Genomic DNA, 21729 nt, shown 5'->3' on the forward strand with positions numbered 1-21729 from the left:
AATATGGATTGAAGACAGAACTGTCTCATTGATTTGCGCTTCTCCTGTTTCAGTTTCTGTAACATCAGCTTAAGCCCAATTACAGCAGATTTTGTTGCTGCGAGTCTCTGTGGAGTGACTTTTCTCCTTTCCCTTCCTGACTCCTGGGTGTGGGAGGGAATGTGTATTTATTTATTAATGTTTTAATTTTAGAAGGCGGGTCTCTTAGCATATTCACTCATTATTAAAGCCTGCACCAAAAGTGAGTGTTTAATGCTTTAATTAAAAACGGAATCATATCGCAGCGAATTGAAAGGGAAAAACGTTTTTTGGTTGGCTTGTTTGTTTGTTTGTTTCTCTTGTCTTCTGTTTTCCCCTGTGCATGTCTGAGAAACCATCTGCATGGAACATCATTCTTCCAGAGACAGAAACATCAGAACTGTGATCTTGCATGTCAATTGATTCATCTTAATTAAAAAAAAAAATACATTTAGGTGGAAGGGAAGAAATAGTGTCGAGACAGGGGGCGTATGGGGAACATACTTCATGTTCCATGTGGAAGCTTCCAGAGCCTTTGGTGCTGCATTTGGATAGGACGCAACTTTGAGATATATGCAAAGTAAATCAATAACCAAAGAACGCATCATCTTTAAAGACCTCGTGGCCCTCTCCGTTACAATGTGCACAGCCCCCCCAACTGCCAATTGGCTCCTGCATGTTGCAGCTGCTGCTTCCATAGATATAAAGTGACTTGTTGCTGATTCTGTGACTGGTTTAAATAAACACCAACCTGTTGCCTACATTTTTCCCCCTCTCCTTTTGCAGAGGTTTACCAGTAAGCAGGATGTTATCAGGCACTACAACATGCACAAGAAGAGGGACAACTCTCTGCAGCATGGCTTCATGCGCTTCAGCCCTCTGGACGACTGCAGTGTCTACTACCATGGCTGCCACCTCAATGGAAAAAGCACCCATTACCACTGCATGCAGGTACACTACAAAGACTCACACCTCCTCAACCATCTACACACATAACAACTGTAAACTCACTAAGACAGTTTGCAGGCATGCATGCCCCCAAATGCACAGAAACAAAAGAATATCTGCAAATATGGCCACACGTTCTTAAGCATTACTGTACATACAGTACGGTATTCTATTAAGAAATGTGGTATATCATCCATCATTTAATTTACATTTCAGAAATACACATTAGACAACAAACATGGGTGTCAGTAAACCAGATTTCACGTAGACCAGGTAAAATATAGTTGTGTGTCCTTTAAGATTCTAAAAAAAATTTTAACAGCAAAGTACAGTTTAAAGCAACATGAGGCAGGACAAAAAGGAGTCCTCACAATCTGGAGAGTCACGCTGCTTTTAAGACATACAGTACATGACTACAGGATGTTTGAAATTCACAGTTTACCTACATCTGCGAAATGGAATTACAGTTCCCTACTTTTCCATTTACACCAAAGTGTCTTTAAAGAGCAGTTTGGAAAAACATATCCTAAAGTAAATACAAGAAAATTGAAAAAGGGGGGAATAGATGTGCGGCTGCTTGTGCCTTCCCCACCTCTTCACTCTCTCGCTCCTTAATTGGCATGGATAAAATTCAGTAAGGTGTTTATATAAACTACACATTTTTCATTTTTTAGTACCAAGCAGCCAGTTGAAGATTATTCCCCCTTCTGGATTTGTTTAATTTTTTACATCTGCTTATTTTCAAAGTGTCATTGTGCCGAGAGCTTTCTCACCGACAGGGCAGCAGCGCAGCGGAGGATGGCTAGAGATATATTCTTTTTTAAACCTCTCTAACGGCGTAATTGTTATTAGGACATTTCAACCCTTGTTTTAACAGTCCCTGAGAACCTGCAGATGTTGGCATCGGCTCTCTTGATTTAGGGGGGAAAAGACAGAGTGGCATTTTTTTCATTGTTTGACTCAATATGGAGAAGTTGCCCGGTTTGTGCAGCTCAAAAGTGCCACGGATGATATACAATTGCTTCATTTAATTCAAACATTACCTGTTTTTTCCCCTCTGTGTTTGCTCTGAGGGCCCCTGAGTACCAGAACATTTTAAACTAAAGACAAAGGCTGTCATCTTACTCGCGTCTGCTTTCTTCTGCCCCCTCACCCTCTCAATTTGGTCTCAGAGTTACAGTAGGTTTGTGGTGACTGTATTGTCACACTCCAAAAGTATTTTCTAAAAGGCAGCTTTGCCAGGAAGTTATTGTAGTTTCAGCTACCTGTTGTGACCACTGTGTCTTTCAGTCACTTTTTTCCAACTGTCACAATGACAAGACTTTTCCAATTCACTGGTCTGACTTGAAACTTGTACTGCTCAGTTGCATCACCACACATTAAATAGTGAACGTGAGAAAACAACCTTCCACTCATTTCTAGGCCACTGGCATTCTCTTAACCACACTCCTTTCTCTCTCGCTTGTACAATATTTCTGATGTCTTTAAAGCATTGCCTTTTTGAAAACCATATTTGCAAACTGTAACTTTCATGTCTGCTTTGCAGCTAGATCTGGCTTTTGATTGCCATGCTTTGTCTTTGCTTTGCAGGTTGCCTGCAGCAAGGTGTACACCAGCACCTCAGATGTCATGACCCATGAAAACTTCCATAAAAAGAACGCCCAGCTGATCAACGATGGCTTCCAGAGATTTCGTGCCACCGAGGACTGTGGCACAGTTGCGTGTCAATTCTACGGGCAGAAGACTACACACTTCCACTGCAGGTAAATACTGCACGCCTCATGTGGTGCTTGTTTTTACATTCATCAAACATACACTAAACATAAATGCATTAAACACAGTTAAATATGCATTTATATGTTTTTCTTTTTATATTTTAAATTGTGTAGTAACAACTACTTACCCCAGCTGCAGTTGCCAATGATAGTGGTTTAAATAAATACAAAAGCCTAACAATTGGTAGAAAACATTTAATATGGGCTCGTTTCTAAAAGAAAAATAAATAAATGATAGGCTGCGCTCAAGTGAAATCCAATCTAATCTAACGGCTTCCTTGTTTCTCTGCCTGCACCATTAGTATCTTTACACCTCACAGATTCAAAGGGGGAAAACAAAAATAATCACACTTTTATTTTTGAAGAGCATGCACCACAGAACTATTGTCAATGAACATAGAGAATCACTAGGTTGATTCATCAAACTCCCTCACTGGATTGTATCCCTTTGGCAAAGGTTGCAGGTGGCAACACATCAATGGGATCCCGCTGCGTTACAGAGCTGCCTTAGTTATCGTTCCTCCTTTGTGAAATATTTGAATCATGTGGACCCTCTCACTGACTCCCAACTGCACCAAGGTACTGAGCGGTCTTTATAGCCCAGCGAATCATATTTTCTCTTTGTTTTCCTTAAATGTTTTCAGGCGCCCAGGATGCACATTCACTTTCAAGAACAAGTGTGACATTGAGAAGCACAAGAGCTACCACATCAAGGATGATGCCTATGCCAAAGATGGCTTCAAGAAATTCTATAAGTATGAGGAGTGCAAGTACGATGGCTGCGTGTACAGCAAAGCCACCAACCACTTCCACTGCATACGCTCCAGCTGCGGCTTCACCTTTACCTCCACTAGCCAGATGACCTCCCACAAGCGCAAACACGAGCGCCGGCACATCCGCTCCTCCGGTGTCATGGGCCTCTCTTCCGCCTACATGGTGCCAAAGGATGAGGCCGAAGAATCGAGCAACGATGACCTGATGGACTTCTCCAACATTAGCAGCAAGAACTCAAGCCTGAGTGCCTCGCCCACCACCCAGCAGTCCACCACTATGTCGCACTTGTTGGCCATGCCCACCACCATTGTCTCTTCCTCCGCTACATCAGGCCACGCCCTCAAACCCACATCCTCGCTACCCAGTGCGGGTCAGCGTATGTCCAGCCTGCTGTCCCAGAGCCTGCCCAGCAACATGCCCGTGGGCCTTTCTCTTTCTAACAGCGGTATGGCCTCCTCCAACCCGTTCTTCCCCCTCATACCCAGGATGCCTCACCAACCACCTCTAGCAGCAGCCGCTAGCCTGATGTCAGCTGTAACTTCAGGGGCCCACTCCATGCCCACCGACTCAATGACCCAAGGTTTCTCCACAGTGGGTGCAGACGGATCCATGGCCTCTACCCCAACGTCCTTCACCACCGCCTCCATCATGGAGAAGATCTCGGCTAGCAAAGGTCTGATCTCTCCCATGATGGCCAGACTGGCAGCCGCCGCCCTGAAGCCCTCCAACCACCTCGACACAGGTCAGTCTCTTCACAAATAGAAGTTATTTTGCAGAATCAATGTGTTTACTAAGCCACAGAACAATGGGAAATAGTCACTTTTAATCAAAACACTTTTAAAAACCTAATAATTGTCATATGTATTGTGTTTAGCAACACAAATATGCCTATTTCCTGCTTTTTTGCCTTATATGATTTTAAATGTAATTCCTTTTGCACTGATGTTCAGCCAAAACAAGCGAGCTAAAACCAAGCATTAATCGAGTCATGTGATGACAAACAATCACCGTCGGATCTCTGATAGTATCTAAAGAGAATTTAATGCACATATACTAAAAGCCACATCCTTTTTTTTTGTGTGTTGACTTCACTCGACTGCAGCCAGAGCACTCAGAGGTCATTTCTATCACTATCCCACAGTGGAGAGAAAGGCAGAAAAACTGCTGCTTTCAGGCTTAAAGGGGCATACCGGAGGCATAGTCCTCTGCTCTGGGCTTGTTATTGTGTTGATCGTTTGTTAGATACCCACAATCCATTTGGAGATAAATGCGCTGACAGGGGAGAGTAGAGCCTGTAAAAGTCTCTTATGATGTTCAGAGTGGGGGCTCCTGGGGCTTGTGTCGAACATGTTTCCTCATCATTGGTCTCTTATCTATGTCTGCGCCTGTTCCAAGCAAATGGAGGTGGAATGAAATTAAGTTCAGAAATTGCAAGAACAAAAAATGTTAGTTTTTTTTTCTTTTTCGTCATGCCCTCTATGCAAACCGATAAAAATTAAAAAAAACTATGAAAAACAGAAATTACTGAGGCAGAAATTACTCAATGCACCAGAGCTGAGAAACATAGCTTCTTTTTTTCCCGCACTGACACAAGAATGCAGACACAGTTGCATGCACCAGCAAATGCACACTTTTAGAATTTCTAGAAACCTTCTGTTCCCACAAAAACATGTCAATATCTATTTAGCATAACCACAATTCACATAAATTTAGGAGGTAATTGCCTTGTCTATGTTTATCATATTGCTCTCAACAAAGCTTCAGAGAATGAAAATGAAGTTAAAGCATTCAATTGATAATGCACTGCAGAGCACACTTTTGCATTCAGTAGCAGTGGGGCCTCCTGTGCTGAGCCTGAGCAGGTGGGGTGCAGATTGTAAATGGAGCTGCAAGGGGGAGCGTCTCCGGATGTTGGGACTGGGAAGGATTACAATTCCTGGTGGTGTTCCTGGAGCAGGACAGGCCCTGGGAGAGAGACGGGGCAGCTGCTCCGGGGAGCCGAGCTGAGCCCGGGCTGTCAGGCTGAGCTCCACCTCTGGGCCTCCAGCAGGTAGTCTGAACACTGGGAAGGCCCCCACTGAGGGTGGGGCCTCCACAGATGGTGCCATCACCACCCCTCTCGCAGTCTCAGTGAGGGGCTGCATCTCAGATCTCTCTGTGCTTTATAACAAAGCTGCTTTAAAACAAGGTCCCCTTTCACATTCTCTATGGTAAAAGTTCACTGCTGTTGCACGATTGAGGAGAAGCTTCAGTTTAATTTCTCATATTTCATACTTCTTAAAATGTGTGAACAGGGCATTTGGGGCTAAAATGAGGAGGAAGTGGTCTATGCTTCTCCGTTGAAAAGGTGTGAAAAAGTCAGTGTTTGTGGCTATTTTTCACAGCGTTTATTTTTTCACAGGGTTGTGAAACTTCACTTCTATTGTGGTGAATTGTGCCTTTTTTTTCCTGTTTCTGCTTTCAGTATTTACTCAATATTTTTTCTTTTTTTTGCATTAATGTTCCGCTCTAATTTACCCCTAAGTGTTTTTCTCAGAGATTCAAGCATCTGAAGGGTTTACTAATTAGGCACACAGTACAAATGATCTTTCACAAGCTCTGTATCTTATCCGGAGTAATTACATGCTGATACATTATTCCTGGATAATTTCCAAAAAGAAGCTGCTTTGAGTCAAACTCATTTGTTCTTCCTCTTTGGGAAGTGGGTAGAAAAAATAACCTCATGATGTGCAACACAATAATAGATTTACGCATTGTAATCCACCTTTAAAAGCCAATGCATCCTCTGATATAGTGCAGGAATGCTTAATCCGCCTGATGATCATGTGTAGATCATAAAGGGGGAGCTGCTCTTGATTTAATGTGCTCTCATTTGGGCTGAGAGTTGATTTAATTGTCAATGACAAGGCAGAATCTGTCTGGCTTGTTAATTTTGGGTGTACCCCTATTAAGTTGGGGGGAGGGAAGTAGTGCTTGACGGAGACTTGGTAAGCACTCAGTGACCTCAAACCAGACGTAAAATTGTTTGACTGCTGTTTTCCCTTCGCCCCACCTCCAGCCCCTCAAACCTCAGCCGTTGTCAAACTGAACTGACACTGACACTTCCTCATCTTGGAGCTTTCAGCTGACAAGGCCCAAGATCGGCGTTTCCACTCCTATTCTGCCTGATATGTCTTTGGGTCATCTTGTAGCAGGGGTAAACTCTGCTCGGTTTCCCCCTTACGTAGGCGGGTTTTGTTTTCTCTCCAGCAAGAAAAAGGAGAGGAGCCTCACCAGGCTGAGGGCCAAGGGCACACACTTGGCTGCCCATGACCTTGCCTTGTCACAATCCCTCAGCACCAGCCCTGATTCCTAAACAACAGATCCCTCACCAAACCAATCATGGCCGCCGGTGCTCCTCAGTCATATAGTGTCTGAGAGGCAAGTGTCCCCCCTCCCACTGTCACATTAAAACAAAAACAAAAAAACACTTATTGTCTACCAAAAAGCCTGGCTTTCTCTGTGTAGCCCCAGGACAAATTAATATTGAAATCCCTTGAGGATCGGGGTGTGGGGCAGAATTCACCTTCCTGTCAGCATTTCTACCCCAAGTTGTCCCCTGGTCTTTATCTATTTTATTCCATCGCTCCTGTCCTCACTCACAGCATCCACTGAATACCTATTTGCAGAAGAATGTGATCAAGAGGTCATGCTACTTGAACTAATCTGATTGGCTGTCATCTCCAATCTGACCGACATAGCACCCCTGTTCCTTGTGGGTACGCTCAGTGGCATCGGCTGCCGTCCGTTGTCAGGCCAACAAGCAGCCTGGGAAGGTGGAAAAGGAGGGGGGTGGCCAATCTGAGACTGCCACTTTCCCTCAGCATTAGCATCTCACTTAATGACCAGTTAAGAGGCAGCCTGGCAAATGAGTTGTGACAAGTGCTGCAGAAAAAGGAGTCTTTTTCCCTCATATCTCCCGCCTCTCAATCACCATTTAAAGGGCTTGACGGGCTGACATAATTCCGCCATAATTATCACTTGGAGGATTCTTCTCGGAGAAGTCAGATTGGATCTCATCATAGGGTAATAATGCTGACCAACAATAACTTTGTTGTCACTTCTCTCATCTGCGTGTCTTGCTTGATCCTCAGGGAATGGGCACTCGGCTTCAGCCAGCCAGTTCAATCTGGTTCAAGTGAAGCAGGAGCCGCAGGACGTGAACTCTGGGGCCTCCCAGGACTCCACGCAGGAGCACAGCCTGGACCTGAGCAAGAAGGACCACAGGTACACAGCTGCATGGCACATAGAGGGTTAAGGCTTTATACAACATGTTTATTCTTGTTATAAATTCACCTAATATATTCACAAAATAAATCAACAAGGAAATAAGGTTTCTCTGATTGATAGAAGATTTCTGCAGTCTTGGCAGCCAGGGTTATGTGCGCAATTATTTATCAAAAATATCTCATTTATATACATGTGCATACAATTATAAAACCCTCACCATATTTCTCAATTTTCGTGTGAGAAGGATGTTTGTATAAAACGTCAACCCCAATCTTCCCTTCAAATAACAGTAGATCTTATTTCTTAAGAAGACAGCATTTTTCTTCCTCATTATATAGGCACACCTTGCGTGATAAATAGTCATATTTACTGTTCTCATGCAAATCTTCACTAAACATTGTTCATTTTCCTTGTTCCAGTAATGAATCAAACGGACACCCTGTACCGGGGAATACATCTCTTTTATCCTCGCTTATGAATAAGGTAAGATTCATCCATCAAACGCCTTTCATCCCAAGACAAATTAGCGGGACACGGAGGGGCCTGTTTGTTTTTTAATGTTTCACCGCTAATAAGATGAGTTTGTATCATTTAAATTTTCCAGCCATTTTTCATACAGTGTAATTTTCACTGCACCAAATCACAAATGAATATAATGAAGCAGTAGCTGGGTGCCATGCCAGATATATAGAGATGTTTGTTTTTTGATGAGCTGTTATGAACTCGCCATCCATTTTTCCTCCTCCTTTATACTTCCCCCCCCCCCCCCCCCCCCCCCCCCCCCCCGCTTCGCTCTACAGTTATTTATAGACTTTGTAAATTATTTGATTAAAAAGTCAGAGGAGAGGAAAAACAACAGGCAGGCGCTGCCCTCATTTTTTACCAAGTCTAAATGTTAGCGTATGGAAATTTAGATGTGCAATTTGTTTTGGCTGAAGATTAAAATGGCCACTGTTTTACACATACATCTTCTCTGATTGATACAAAAGTGCCAGGTGGTTTCCATCACATTAATGATGTTATGCCCTCCTTTTTTTTTTTACCCTTGACAAGTGGTCAAGTCCTCAAAGTTGCTCTACTCAAAGCTGTCATTAATCCAGAGAGTAGAGGGGCTTCAACACCTGTTGTCCCACAGCTCCTTGTGTCATTTCAGCCTTTGGGGGTTAGAGTCGAGCCAGCACATCACATAAAAGGGTTAACAGTTCCTCCCAGGGGACGCTTGGCAAACACGCTTGGCTTGCACTCAAGCAAAAGACTGGTTGTTTGTAAATCTGTATGTGCTTTTTTGCTTCGCCAAAACATTTGTGTGTGTTTAAACTCTCTCACTCTCATTACCATATGCGAGTACCCAGTTTACGTATGTTCAGCTAACCCAGCAGCTGGTTGTTTATGTGCTATGTGTTTTCTAGATGTCACATGTGAACCCTGCACTGTTCAACGCCATGAACCTAAAGACGGAGCTGGAGGCAGGCCAGGGCAACCCCTCAGAGGCAGCCTACTATCTGAACAGAGTGCTGAAGCGGCCCATGCCAGAGAAACCCTCTGAGATCTGGAGGACATACCTCCGCAGGTATGAAACATGGAAGCAGTACAAGGAGTCACTTTAGTCTTTCCTTAGTAAGACTTATTCATTTTGGTAGTGAGACAACAGCTAAAAGTACCGTCAAGGCCTTTTCTGGAAATACCATTCCTCACATACTGCATCACTGGAAACCCCCTGAAACATAAAGAATCTGCTCTAGCAGGAATGTGAACCAACTTAGAGTTATTGTTTTTAATGATCTTATCTCGAAACAGTCTTCTTTGCGTTTTACGTCTATTTGAGTCTTTACTATCTGTCTTTCTTTAGGTTTGATACAGACGACTACTGTGAGTCTCAGTGTGACTTCCTTCAGAAAGTTCACTTCCACTGCTTGGTAGAGGACTGTTGTGCACTCTTCAGCACTGTGGATGGGGCCATTAAACATGCTACGTGAGTGTCAAAGTGTTTAGTAATCCAAAAATAATTCCCCTTCCACATTAGAGGTTATTGCTTTATTGAACAAAATATAAACAGGTTTCCATCTTGTTCTTTTAGCTTCCACCTCCGGGCGCATTTGAAGGTGAAGTCTGAACCTCAGTACGGAGAGGGCAGGGACTCCAGTGAGGGTGCCTCGCTGCCTGCAGCCCCCGTCTCTACAGCCAACAACCCCTCCATGGATGTGGCCCACCTCACCTCCTCTGGTGGGTACAGCTCCCCTCCCCCCTCCCTGCTGGCCTGGAAGCAGCTGACCGGCAGCATCCCTCAGATGTCGGCCTCCATGCCCAACCTGCCAGTCAACTCCCCCCTGGCCACCACCTCTCTAGAGAACGCTAAACCTCAAGTCAAACCTGGTTTCCTGCAGTTCCAGGAAAAGTATGAAAAACATTGAATGTCCTCTTACATTATTGTACATACATTTTGTTTATTCCACTATTTGTTAATTGAATAGCATTTCTCTTTTTAATTCCTCCAGTGATCCCTGTTTGGCTACTGACTGTAAGTACTCTAACAAGTTCCACTTCCACTGCTTGTTCGGGAATTGCAAGTATGTGTGCAAGACGTCCGGCAAAGCCGAGTCCCACTGTTTGGACCACATCAACCCCAACAACCACCTGGTCAACGTCCGAGACCAGTTTGCCTACTACTCGCTGCAGTGTCTCTGTCCCAACCAGGTGAGTGCGGCTCGGTATCTCAGCCAGGAGCTGAATCACCTACTGTCATCTCCCACAGTTTTCTAAGCATGAAGTATGCTATCTATTAGACCAGTATTTGAGGTTATTTGACTCAAGGCTTTCACAACCGCCGCTCCCTGTCTTCCATCTCTGCTGAAAAAGACAGTCGACTCACCCCAGTAATGCCTGTTTATATGTCAATGATGTCATTTTGACTGCCGCATTCTCCTCTCAGAAAAGGCCAATTTAGCTGATATTACCCAATAAATCATTGTCACTTGCACAGTAAACAAGGCTGTCTGGAATAGGGCAAAAATCAGGGGAATGCTTCGCAAATGAAACCTAAATGGCAGCCCCCCTGCCTGCTCTCATGAGCCCGTATTTGGAAAAGCGTTTAAATGAATTCATTAATGTGTCGAAAATCACCCCTCTCACAAAAAGTCCCCCTCCTCCTCCTCTTCTCCTCCCCTCCTCCCCTTAGTCTCCATCTCCTGAACTGAGCAGATCTTATTTGGCCCGGTCCCTCTGGGATGTGGGCCTCACAAACAGATGGTGGTGTACAGACATGTTCCAGGGGAGGGGTGTTTGAGGGAAGCCTGGAGACAAAAAAAAAAAGAAAGAAAGTCATCGTTCTTAGAAATGTGGGATGTTCCAAAGGACCAGAATAAGAAAAGGTTGTGAAGGGTTGATTATGTTTTTGAAAAAAATGTGTATTGTGTTCACTTTAAATGTGCACACAAAGAAAGATTAAATCATTTTAATCAACTCCTTTGTATTTGACATGGCCACATTTGACTTATGGAAATGTTTGTTCTGCAGCACTGCGAGTTCAGAATGAGGGGCCACTACCACTGCCTGCGGACCGGCTGCTTCTTTGTCACCAACATCACCACCAAGCTGCCGTGGCACGTCAAGAAGCACGAGAAGGCCGAGCGCCGCGCCGCCAACGGCTTCAAATACTTCACCAAGAGGGAGGAGTGTGGGAGGCTGGGTAAGAAAAATAACTCCTGACATAAGTGTGATACACGTTTGGCCGGCTGACTGTTTTTGTCCTTGCCATGTCAGCCTTAACACACATTTGTAATCATTTTCTACCATGATTAAAGGTATGAAATTGAGGAAGATGTAGATTGATTTTCATTGGCTGTGCAGGAAGATGTTCTCTGTTTACAAAGGGAGAGGGACTGGTGTTGGCAAACAGTGTCGTGCTGTGAGTTGTTTAAGAGGCATGAAACAAGTCCGCCGCATAGGTTTTGTTGCTCTGTTTTGCATATTCACAATGGCACCTCAAGTCCCAAAGGTAGTCTTGCCTGTACTACTGTATATGAGCAATAACGTCAAAGGGGGCAATCACATCCAGGTTGTTTTCTTCTTCCTTTTGCCCCTGTCAGAAATGAGCAATTAGGTTTGTGTTTGTTAATTATCCGGCTTGTCTGGTTTAGCCTGTTTGTGTTCTGAAGCTGCGCCTCACAGCCACCGCTGCCATCACAATGAAATGAATTAAAAGTGATCTGTTTTTTTCAGGCGGTTACACAAGCTTTTCAGAACGCAGAAACAAAGCAAACAAAAACAGGCCCTAAACAGCTGTTTTTTGTCCCCAGTCTGATCTGCCAACTGTATTGTTTGGGCTGGGGGGAAAAAACAGAAAGGATTACCATCGCTAGCACTCCAGTCATAAAGAATTGATGGGCTGCCAGTATCCATGGCAGCGACATTAAACTGAACACAGCTGATGATGTTACCTGGTTTCTGTCTCACAAAAGGCCCTCCGTGTCACGGGGTTACTGTTATTTGCTCAACTTCGCGTGTTTAAAAACATTGTGTGTGCAAAAGCTATTTGATGACACAGACGTGTTGTCCTCCTAAACTGGGTGCCATGGTTACTGACATGCTAGCACCTGCCCAGCATGTTACTCTTTCAATTATTTCTGCCTGCTTTTATATAATGGTATTTGATTAACAGGCAGAAAACGGAGCATTCATTTAATTTGAAATCATAAAGCAATTAGAGCCAGAGCGGTTAAAACACTAGAAAAGAACAGAAGAATACGAAGCAGACAGCAGACACAATGGAGAACAAAAGGAAAAGGGACAACGGAGATACTTTGAAAAATGAATGTAATATGGTAATAATTGTATATTTACTTTGGTTTGCAGGGGTGTGTGCATTATTGGCCCACAGAAAATGAGAATTTATTTATGTAAATTCCTAATTGAATAAAGTATGTCAGTGTAATAAAAGAGCTCCACAGGTTTAGTGCACAGAAGCCTTGACTTGCTCAGTGTGACACCGGAGTGATCTAATATTCCTCCTACATGTACACTCCCAAACACTTTGAAAGCAATCCCTCTTTTGTCAGAGCTATATCATGAAATTAAAAAAAACTAAAAATATTTCACTTTGTCTTTGATCTAATCATAACACCGCCACCCTGATAATATTGCGTTTCAGCGCAGTAGCTGTTCTCAGCCGTGTCACAATGAGCAGAAGATCAATTAATCTGCGGGAGGAGAGTTTTAAAACTGTTACTGGTTTCTCTTTGCAGGTTGTAAGTATAACCAAGTTAACAGCCACTTCCACTGCATCCGCGATGGCTGCCAGTTCTCCTTCCTGCTCAAGCACCAGATGACCTCACACGCACGCAAACACATGAGGCGGATGCTGGGGAAGAACTTCGACAGAACCCCTTCTCAGGTACAAACTGTCACATATGACACATGCCAACGGTAACGAGTAATTATCTAAATATACGGGTTGAACGCCTCAATGAATTTAAACAGTTGTTGAGCAGTTTATTGTACCATATGTCAACAAAGACAAGTACTGCACACACCCTTATACTGACAGATTAAAGCTGCATTTTCTTGCCTTGCAGATGTTAACATGGTGTGTCCCAATATCATGGATTGTATTGTTGCACAAAAATGTGTAGACGTTGTTAAAGGAAGCTACGTTTAAATGTGATGTTCCAACAAACACAAACAGTTATTGTGGTTTCTGCTGTAAGAAGATGAGATGTTCTTCCAACAACTACTGCAAACCTGGTTGTAAAATAGAAATGGAAATGAGCAACTAAAGAGAGATTTTTATATTGGTTTGAGACATTTTAATTGTTTTATTTCACCTCTTAAACATTTTCGTATTTTGATTGGCATCCGAAGTAACCATGACGTATTTGAGTTGGTTTTGTGTTGTGTAACAGCCTTACTGTGCTCCCTGCTTTATGAGTCATATTCTGGTAAAGAGTAACAAGTTCATTTGGTGTCTAAAAAGAAGCTCACATCCTGTCCCGTTCAGTGACAAATCACTCAAGACTTCGTTCTGAAGCAATTCAACTTTGGAGTGTACATATCCAACTTCTCTCTGCAGTACTGTAGGTGGATACAAACATGTGGATTTTCTAGTTTGGTTTGTTCTTTTTTATGTTTGGAAGTCTTCAGATAATGACAGAAATGTGACGTTCATTCTTTCAGAGGAGTTTCCACTTCTTGAGATATGGTTGTTTGCCAAGAGCCAACACCTGCATTAATGACACGTTATAGGTGGAAATATTTGTTCTTTTACAATAAAGCTTGTTTGTTTTTCAGGTGATGCCACTCAGTCAGAGGGCAGATGGATCCGGCATGATGGGAACTCATCCTGGTATGAACTCCAGCTTCTCCTCCGGCCTCATGGATGAGACTGATGATTACATGGACTACATGGGAGGGGGGGGCAGCCCACTTGGTCTCTCCTCAGAGTCCTCCAACCAGGACCGGAGCGGTGCCAGCACACCTGTAGGCAACGACAGCTCTCCAGCAGGTGAGAATATGTCAAAAAGAATTCCAGTAGAGCTTGAATAAAGTTTAGTTTAAGAGAATACAACTCTTCCATTCAGCCTCAGGCTTCACTCAGTCCAAATCCATCTACTTTACCCTAAAAACAGCCACATTTCATTCTTCGCTCTATCAAGTGATTCAGTAGTTTCACTTGACAATCAATACCATAACGGCACATCCGTCATATTAAAGGAGGTTGATGACAATGCTGTGTTCTTATGTTCTGAGTCGTGGACAAGGTCTTTTGCAGTTTGCCTGGTCATCCTCATAAAACATCCATTTTGTCCATCAATAGTTTGAGTTATTTCAGCTTATTACATTTTCCTTTGGCCAGAGATCACCCCTGTGGCTTTATGTCTACTTTAGCACTTTTAGTACTTATAATTGTGCGGGGAAAGGGAAGCAAAGGAGAAATGGCCTCCTTTCACCTTAAAACTTACTGGATAAATTGATTCTTCTCTGCTTTTTTTTTCTAAATCTGAGCCTGCCTGTCATTTTCACATTTCTCCATGTGTTGCCAATATTATCCACTGTTTTTATCATTGTTCTTTTGGCTGGTGTTTGGGGGTTACTTGTCTTGAATGGGCCTCATTTTGTATCATTCTCTTATCTTTTATCTTTCTCTTTTTGCCTCCCATCCCTCTGGTCGTGTGTGTGTGTGTGTGTGTGTGTGTGTGTGTCTGTGTCTGTGTGTGTGTGTTTGTGATCCCTTGTTCTGTGTGTTTCTTCCCTTCCTGTCTGTCCTTCACCCTCTCTGGTGGTCCTGTCTCTCCAGGACAAGGCTGGCCCTCCACCACTTCTGCTCCCACCACCCCTGCTGACCCTAGAGCTACCCACTACGCACCACCTTCCTCCCCCCCTTATCCTCCTCCTCTTCCTCTTCACTCCTCTGCCCCTCCGCCTGGCTTCCAGTCCCAGGCCCCGTCCCTCTCCCCCGCTCTCCTCCGACCTCCTCTCTCCTCACTCCCATACCTCCTCTCTCCATCCTGTCTGTCATACTCTCTGCTCAGCGCCTCTCTGGGAGCCACTCGGAGTGTTGTCATGCCAACCAACACACCAGCTTTCAGCCCCATCATTGCCACTCCGTCTCCGGTTAAAAATGACGTCCCTATAGTGCAGGATGCTGCAGGTACTTATCCCCGGCTCAAACCAACACTGCAGCTGTCACTCTTAATTGAGTCCTGTGCCGTATTTAACTGTGTGATTCTCTGCAGTACTGTTGGGAAAAGACGGGGGGGAAAGGGGAATTCCCAGCATGCAAAAAAAAAACATATAGAAATGTGCATGCTTACTGAGTGTGTACAGCAACAGAACAAATGTGTTTAATTACCTCACCTACACCTGGCGTGTGTTTTAACTTTTAGTATTACTAGATTTAGAGAGTAGTACATTTGGCACCTGTAGTAAGAAGCCTTGTTTAGCCTCCTTTAACAAGACTTCATCAGCAGCCTCTTACTTTAATCACGCCTCAAGTTTTATCGAGGCCCACTGCTTCCTGTCTCGCAGAACAGGGATCAGATCATTAGCAGAGACCACAGGGTGTAGCATAAGGTGGGTGCCCCTAATAAAACAACATGGAGATAAGAGGGTCGGTTAAGACCCACAGCTCCGCCTCTCTTTGGAGGCTGGAGACACCCTGTAAAAGTGTCATGTTCCAAAGTCAATCTATCATTTCCCGCCTCCTTTAATCATCCTGGGAATTAGGAATAAAAAACTCTGTGGCTCTCTGTGCTTACTCAGCTGTGAACCACTCTGAGTGAAGCCACACATTTCAACCAGAACGATCTCGGGATGTCATTTGTTTGTAACTGGTAAACCAAGTGATTTTTGTTCAACCTGTCCTCTTCCTTCTTCCAGGCAACACCATCTCCATTCCTACGGCCGCCGGTGCAAAGAAGCGCTTCTGGATCATCGAGGACATGTCTCCTTACGGCAAGCGCCGCAAAACCGCCTCCTCCCGTAAGATGCTGGATGAGGGGATGATGCTGGAGGGCTTCAGGCGCTACGACCTCTACGAGAACTGCAAGGACCCGGGCTGCCAGTTCTCCCTGAAGGTGACGCACTACCACTGCACCCGCGAGAACTGTGGCTACAAGTTCTGCGGACGCACCCACATGTACAAGCACGCGCAGCACCACGACCGCGTGGACAACTTGGTGCTGGACGACTTCAAGCGCTTCAAGTCCGCGCTCAGCTGCAACTTCCCTGACTGCCAGTTTTCCGGCAACAGCACCCACTTCCACTGCCTGCGCTGCGGCTTCCGCTGCACCGACAGCACCAAGGTGACGGCCCACCGCAAGCACCACGGCAAGCAGGATGTGATCACCGCCGCGGGCTTCTGCCAGTTCAGCTCCAGCGTGGACTGCGAGGTTCCCGACTGCAAATATAAGCTCAAGTGCTCGCACTTCCACTGCACCTTCCCTGAGTGTAAGCACACGGTGGTGGGCATGTCTCAGATGGACTCCCACAAGAGGAAGCACGAGAAGCAGGAGCGCGGCGACCTGCCCTCTGTGTCGCCCAAACAGGAAGCGCTGCACCACCTGGGAGGAAGTCTGTTGGCCCCTCCCACCTCCATGAATCTCTCCACCTCCTCACCAAGCGACTTCCAAGCCCTGTCCCACAGCATCAACAGCAGCGCGCCCTCTATGCTGTACCCCACAGGCGGCCTGGGGTCCGAGTACAGCCACATGTACGCGCCGTCCTCCCTCAGCCTGGACGGCTCCCTCAACCTGAGCACGGACCCCAGCAGCTGCCTCTTCTTCCTGAAGAACGCAGCCGGGCTTGGCCTCAGCGACTCCCTGGACCTCAGCACCAGAATGCACCACAACGCAGCGCGGTCCAACCAGGCGCCGCCGCCGGAGGGGGCGCCTCAGGACGACACCACGGGAACATCTGGAGAGGCCGAGGACGACCTGTCGCCAGAGGACGAGGCGCGTCCGGGGGAGGAGGAGGAGGAGGATGAGGAGGAGGAGGATGAGGAGGAAGAGGAGGAGGCCGAGCTTAACACTGACTCTAATGATGACTCCATGGCGGAGGCTGAGGGTGAAAAGGACAATGGCCAGAGTTCCGATGCTTCCGTTAACCACACTGATGCTTCCCGAGTGGGAAAGCAAGATGTCGACCCGTGAGAGAAGAGACTAGCAGTGACTGTGTGCTATGAACAAACTAAATAAAAGTGGCCTCATTTATCATATTTAGAGACTTCAGATGACAACAAAAAACAACAACAGCGTGGAGAAGAATGATGGCCCAAAATGATTTATTATGATGTTTACAAGATGACCAACATTATTAATTCAATTATGCATTAAAAAAATATGAACGGAGACACACAGAATTAGGCCGTGGTTTACACGCGGGGCAGCAATGTAAAGCATTTTACTACACATCAGTCTTTTTGTGTGCGTGCATGTTTGACTTTAATTTATTTTAATTTGTTCACTTTTTTGTGTGTGGTTAAAAGAAAAACTGTTAGAAAAACAAAAACAAATCTCTCTATATAACTATATATGTGTGTGTGTGTGTGTGTGAACGATGATATACAAAAGGAAATTGCTGGCACAGGCGACTGCAGGGCCGAGGAGACAGACAAAGGGACGTGAATCACTAAGGGGAAGCAGGATGCGTTCAAACATTTGATCTTTCTTTCTGTATTAATATTATTATTAATTATTCTGAGACACTGAGAGAACAGGGAGTCGCTCTTCGCTCGTCCCCGTCTCTCTCAGATGTTGTTCGTGTTCTCGATGACATGTGGAATTGACCAGTAAATATTTGGTCAGTGGGGCGGTCTCAACAGTTCTCTGACATTCTGCTAGCAGCGTTCCACTAGCACCCAAACCAAGCTCAGCCCTTTGTAATTGTACCCCCCTGCAGAGGAATCAAGTTTGTGTGTGGATAGTGCACTTTTATATTAGCTGACCACGGTGATTACGATGATAACTCATAAGCATATTTAAAAATATTTTTGTTACCATTTGCATCTTTGCATTACAATTTTGTTGTGTTGTTAGTCAGAAGCATATCGATCTGTGAGCAGGCGAGGTCGTGATTAACGGCAGGAGAGCCAGGATATGGGGGGGGGGGGGGGGGTCGGACTGACCACAGGAAAAGATGAGTCACTCCGATGCAGAGCGAGGGGAGTGTGTTTTATGTTGACATTTGACAGACCGAAAATGTCTCAGCGGCATTGTTTCCATTCACTTCGGCTGTGGTTGAGCTCCTGTTGTCACGGTTTTTATTTAATATTTATGTGACCTTCCAATGAGAAATTTTAGGGTGTTAATGCACTTTCTAGGTTCATTTTTACCGTCTGAAAAAAAATGATATATATCTTTTAACAGGGAATTTTGCTTTAAAGATGTTGTTTTAGTTCACTTTTGCTTTAATGCACAAATAGATGTTAGTGTGACAAAGAACTGTTGTTCTGTGATTTATTTAAAGACTGGCTTTTTCTTTTTTTCTTTTTTTGCTTCTGTGATCCGACAGTTTTAAAAAAAAAAGAAAAGGAAATGGGTGCATCAGAAAGAAGGTGCCCCCTGACGAGAAACACTAATACGGACTGTGATTTGAAATGAACTCTTAAGAAGTTCATGGCGATGCTCACTTACTGTAGAACTAAATTATAAATATGTCAAAGCCATCCTCTGGTTTATATTGAGCGAATATGTTCGACCAAGAAGTGGACACACTGATTAAGAATGATCTCCTGAGCTTGGCATTGGAAAGAAACCATCATAATATAGGGAATAAATAAGTGTGTAGATGATGTTCCTCCAGATATTGTTTTGAGAAGAAAAAAAAAGGTTGTACAGTATTTTCCTCTGTAAAAAATAACTATATATGAACAAAATGCTCTTTGATGAACAGCTTCCTTTCAAAAGAAAACCGTTAAGAGGAGAAATGAATAATAAAAAGTAAAAAAATTCAAATAGCCTCATCATAGTTTGCTTGTGTGCGTGACCTTTTTTAATTACCCCAGACTTTTGGGGGGAAAGCTGTGCATACTGTAGCATTGGCAGATTTCGTTATGTTTGCAGTACTTATTGTTTTCTTTTTCCAAACTATGTCAGAAGCTCAAACTAAAATACACTGATTTGAATTAATTCATCGATGTTTCTGTTTTATTTATCAAACACTTTTTAGTGACTGTCATTTTTCCATGTGTGCGCTTTTGTTCTTCCTCATGAATTGAAACCCTTGGTTTATATTGACTTTGCTGTGGGCCTCGTTCTCAGACTGATTGTCTCCGGGGATCCAGAGCGGAGCGGAGGCGTCGCCACGTTTGTTTTTAGTTTCTCATCAGATAACTGTAGGGGCTGGGAGACATCGTGCACTTGAATTCAGTGTGTGTGTGTGTGTGTGTGTGTGTGTGTGTGTGTGTGTGTGTGTGTGTGTGTGTGTGTGTGTGTGTGTGTGTGTGTGTGTGTGTGTGTGTGTGTGTGTGTGTGTGTGTGTGTGTGTGTGTGTGTGTGTGTGTGTGTGTGTGTGTGTGTGTGTGTGTGTGTGTGTGTGTGTGTGTGTGTGTGTGTGTGTGTGTGTGTGTGTGTGTGTGTGTGAAAAATAGCAGGATTTATAAAAAGTTGAAAATAAAGAAACTATAATTATATAACAATACACATGTAGTGATTGATAGTGCTTCAGCCTGAGGACATTGTGTGTGGACGAAAGCAGGGCAAAGGTCACAGCAGCGATCTCTGTTTCTCTATCCGTCAGTGACACTCCTGGTGTGTGTGTGTGTGTGTGTGTGTGTGTGTGTGTGTGTGTGTGTGTGTGTGTGTGTGTGTGTGTGTGTGTGTGTGTGTGTGTGTGTGTGTGTGTGTGTGTGTGTGTGTGTGTGTGTGTGTGTGTGTGTGTGTGTGTGTGTGTGTGTGTGTGTGTGTGTGTGTGTGTGTGTGTGTGTGTGTGTGTCTCCCCCTGAGAGAGACAGATAGGCCGCGGCTGTAAGAACACAGACCTGTGGCTCTGTCCCAGCTGCTCAGAGCCTCATATTTCATGACCTTGTGCGCCTTTCCCCCGTTTTGTTCAACTTTCAATCCAACTGGGACACTTTCTGCCACAGAATTTGAAGAAAAACAAATGAAAACAAACATCTGCATCCATGCAGGTAGAGGAATCAACAATATTTGTTGTTGTGGTCGCCCGTTGTTCACACTTGACATTCTGGTGCGGGAACAAGATCAGAGCTTCGGACCATTAGGGAGAGTTAGAGTCCTGCTACTGCTAACAAGATGGCTCTCTGTGTCTTGTTCACCGTTAACAGGGCACATTTATTTTAGTTCTTTTTTTTTTTTCTTTGCTTTGAGCCACGTGCTGGGCTCTCCTCCCACTCCTCATGTCACCCAGCGGCCAGTGTGCCGGCTCTCTGTCCCTTCGTCTACAGCTGTTCCTGTCCTTCCTCCTTCACTTCCTTGTGATGTTTTTTTTAATAAAAAAAAGAGAAAAAAATGTGGGTAAAGGCATCACCATCTGTCAGCCAGCTGGCATCCTGTATATAATCTACTAGAAAAAAAAAAGAATAAACATGAAAATTATATTACACAAAAACCAGACGGAAACGACCTCCAAATCCTGCATAGGCTGCTGCCGAAACGACAGATCATTTTACTGTTTTAATTAACGGAGTAAAAAGATGGTATAAAAAAGTGGGGGGGAAATAAACTGAGATGTATTTCCACTGCTGCGAAAAATGTAATATGAAAGCCTCCTGCTTACTGCAGCGTACTGGGTAAACAGCAACATTTTAGACTTTGTAAAATATATTGCACTTTTGGACTAAAAGCCATCTCCCGTTAGCGTTCAATTTGACTAGACTCATGAGACATTTTATATGAAAAGCAGACAATGAAGCAATTTTTTTAAAGTCTACTTGAATGTGTTGCCCTCAGCACTACTATTCATTCTTGTCGTATTGCTTATTTACACTTGGATAACAGTGCTGTTCATCTTCATTGTGCTATATTTATGTTTTTCTTCTGTTTCTGCATGTCTTATGCAAAGATTGAGCTTTTTATTCAGTGAAATAAAAACATACTGAACGACTGTAGGCCTGTTTTCACTGTTCATGTCTTGTTGAATGTCAAAGAAGAGTATGACAAATCTTTCAACTGATGCATACCTTTTCACAAAACACAACACCAGGTCGTGTATATTACGCGTGCCAACAATTTGTGCTATGTGCCGGCCATCGCTGACACGCAATGGGTTGATGTGCCAGGAACAGGTTGAGTGAGAGAGAGAGGCAACAGTCGGGGCTGGGAACATACACGACAGGTGTGCACTGCATATGTGGTCACATGACGCCTATAAGGCAGATTAGGGCCCAAACAGATGAAGCGCTGCTTAATGGCAGCTTTTATTAAGTTCACAAAGCGTGGAGGAGGGGGGGGGGGGGCAGAGGAAAAGCAGGTGGCTGGGCCCGGGCACTCTGAGA

General features: G+C 44.3%; 1 protein-coding gene across 21 annotated transcripts in view; it reads left to right on the plus strand.

Moving 5' to 3' along the window:
- The window catches only part of casz1 (castor zinc finger 1), a 175482-nt gene extending 154144 nt beyond the window's left edge, over positions 1–21338 (plus strand). For 12 of the 21 annotated variants that reach the window (XM_079674826.1, XM_079674829.1, XM_079674825.1 and 9 more), the window contains 14 exons: positions 805–969; positions 2557–2729; positions 3386–4257; positions 7649–7781; positions 8204–8267; positions 9194–9354; positions 9634–9756; positions 9862–10179; positions 10256–10478; positions 11298–11469; positions 13025–13173; positions 14067–14280; positions 15073–15426; positions 16155–21338. In XM_079674826.1, the coding sequence (XP_079530952.1) occupies positions 805–969; positions 2557–2729; positions 3386–4257; positions 7649–7781; positions 8204–8267; positions 9194–9354; positions 9634–9756; positions 9862–10179; positions 10256–10478; positions 11298–11469; positions 13025–13173; positions 14067–14280; positions 15073–15426; positions 16155–17425 (4392 nt within the window). In that variant the 3' untranslated portion in view covers positions 17426–21338. The remainder of the gene's footprint in view (positions 1–804; positions 970–2556; positions 2730–3385; positions 4258–7648; positions 7782–8203; positions 8268–9193; positions 9355–9633; positions 9757–9861; positions 10180–10255; positions 10479–11297; positions 11470–13024; positions 13174–14066; positions 14281–15072; positions 15427–16154) is intronic. The other 9 variants (XM_079674832.1, XM_079674833.1, XM_079674838.1 and 6 more) reach the window with 3 other exon arrangements.
- Positions 21339–21729: the final 391 nt, after the last annotated feature.

The sequence above is a fragment of the Notothenia rossii genome, assembly GCF_949606895.1.
Source record: "Notothenia rossii genome assembly, chromosome: 4".
NCBI classification, from domain to species: domain Eukaryota; kingdom Metazoa; phylum Chordata; class Actinopteri; order Perciformes; family Nototheniidae; genus Notothenia; species Notothenia rossii.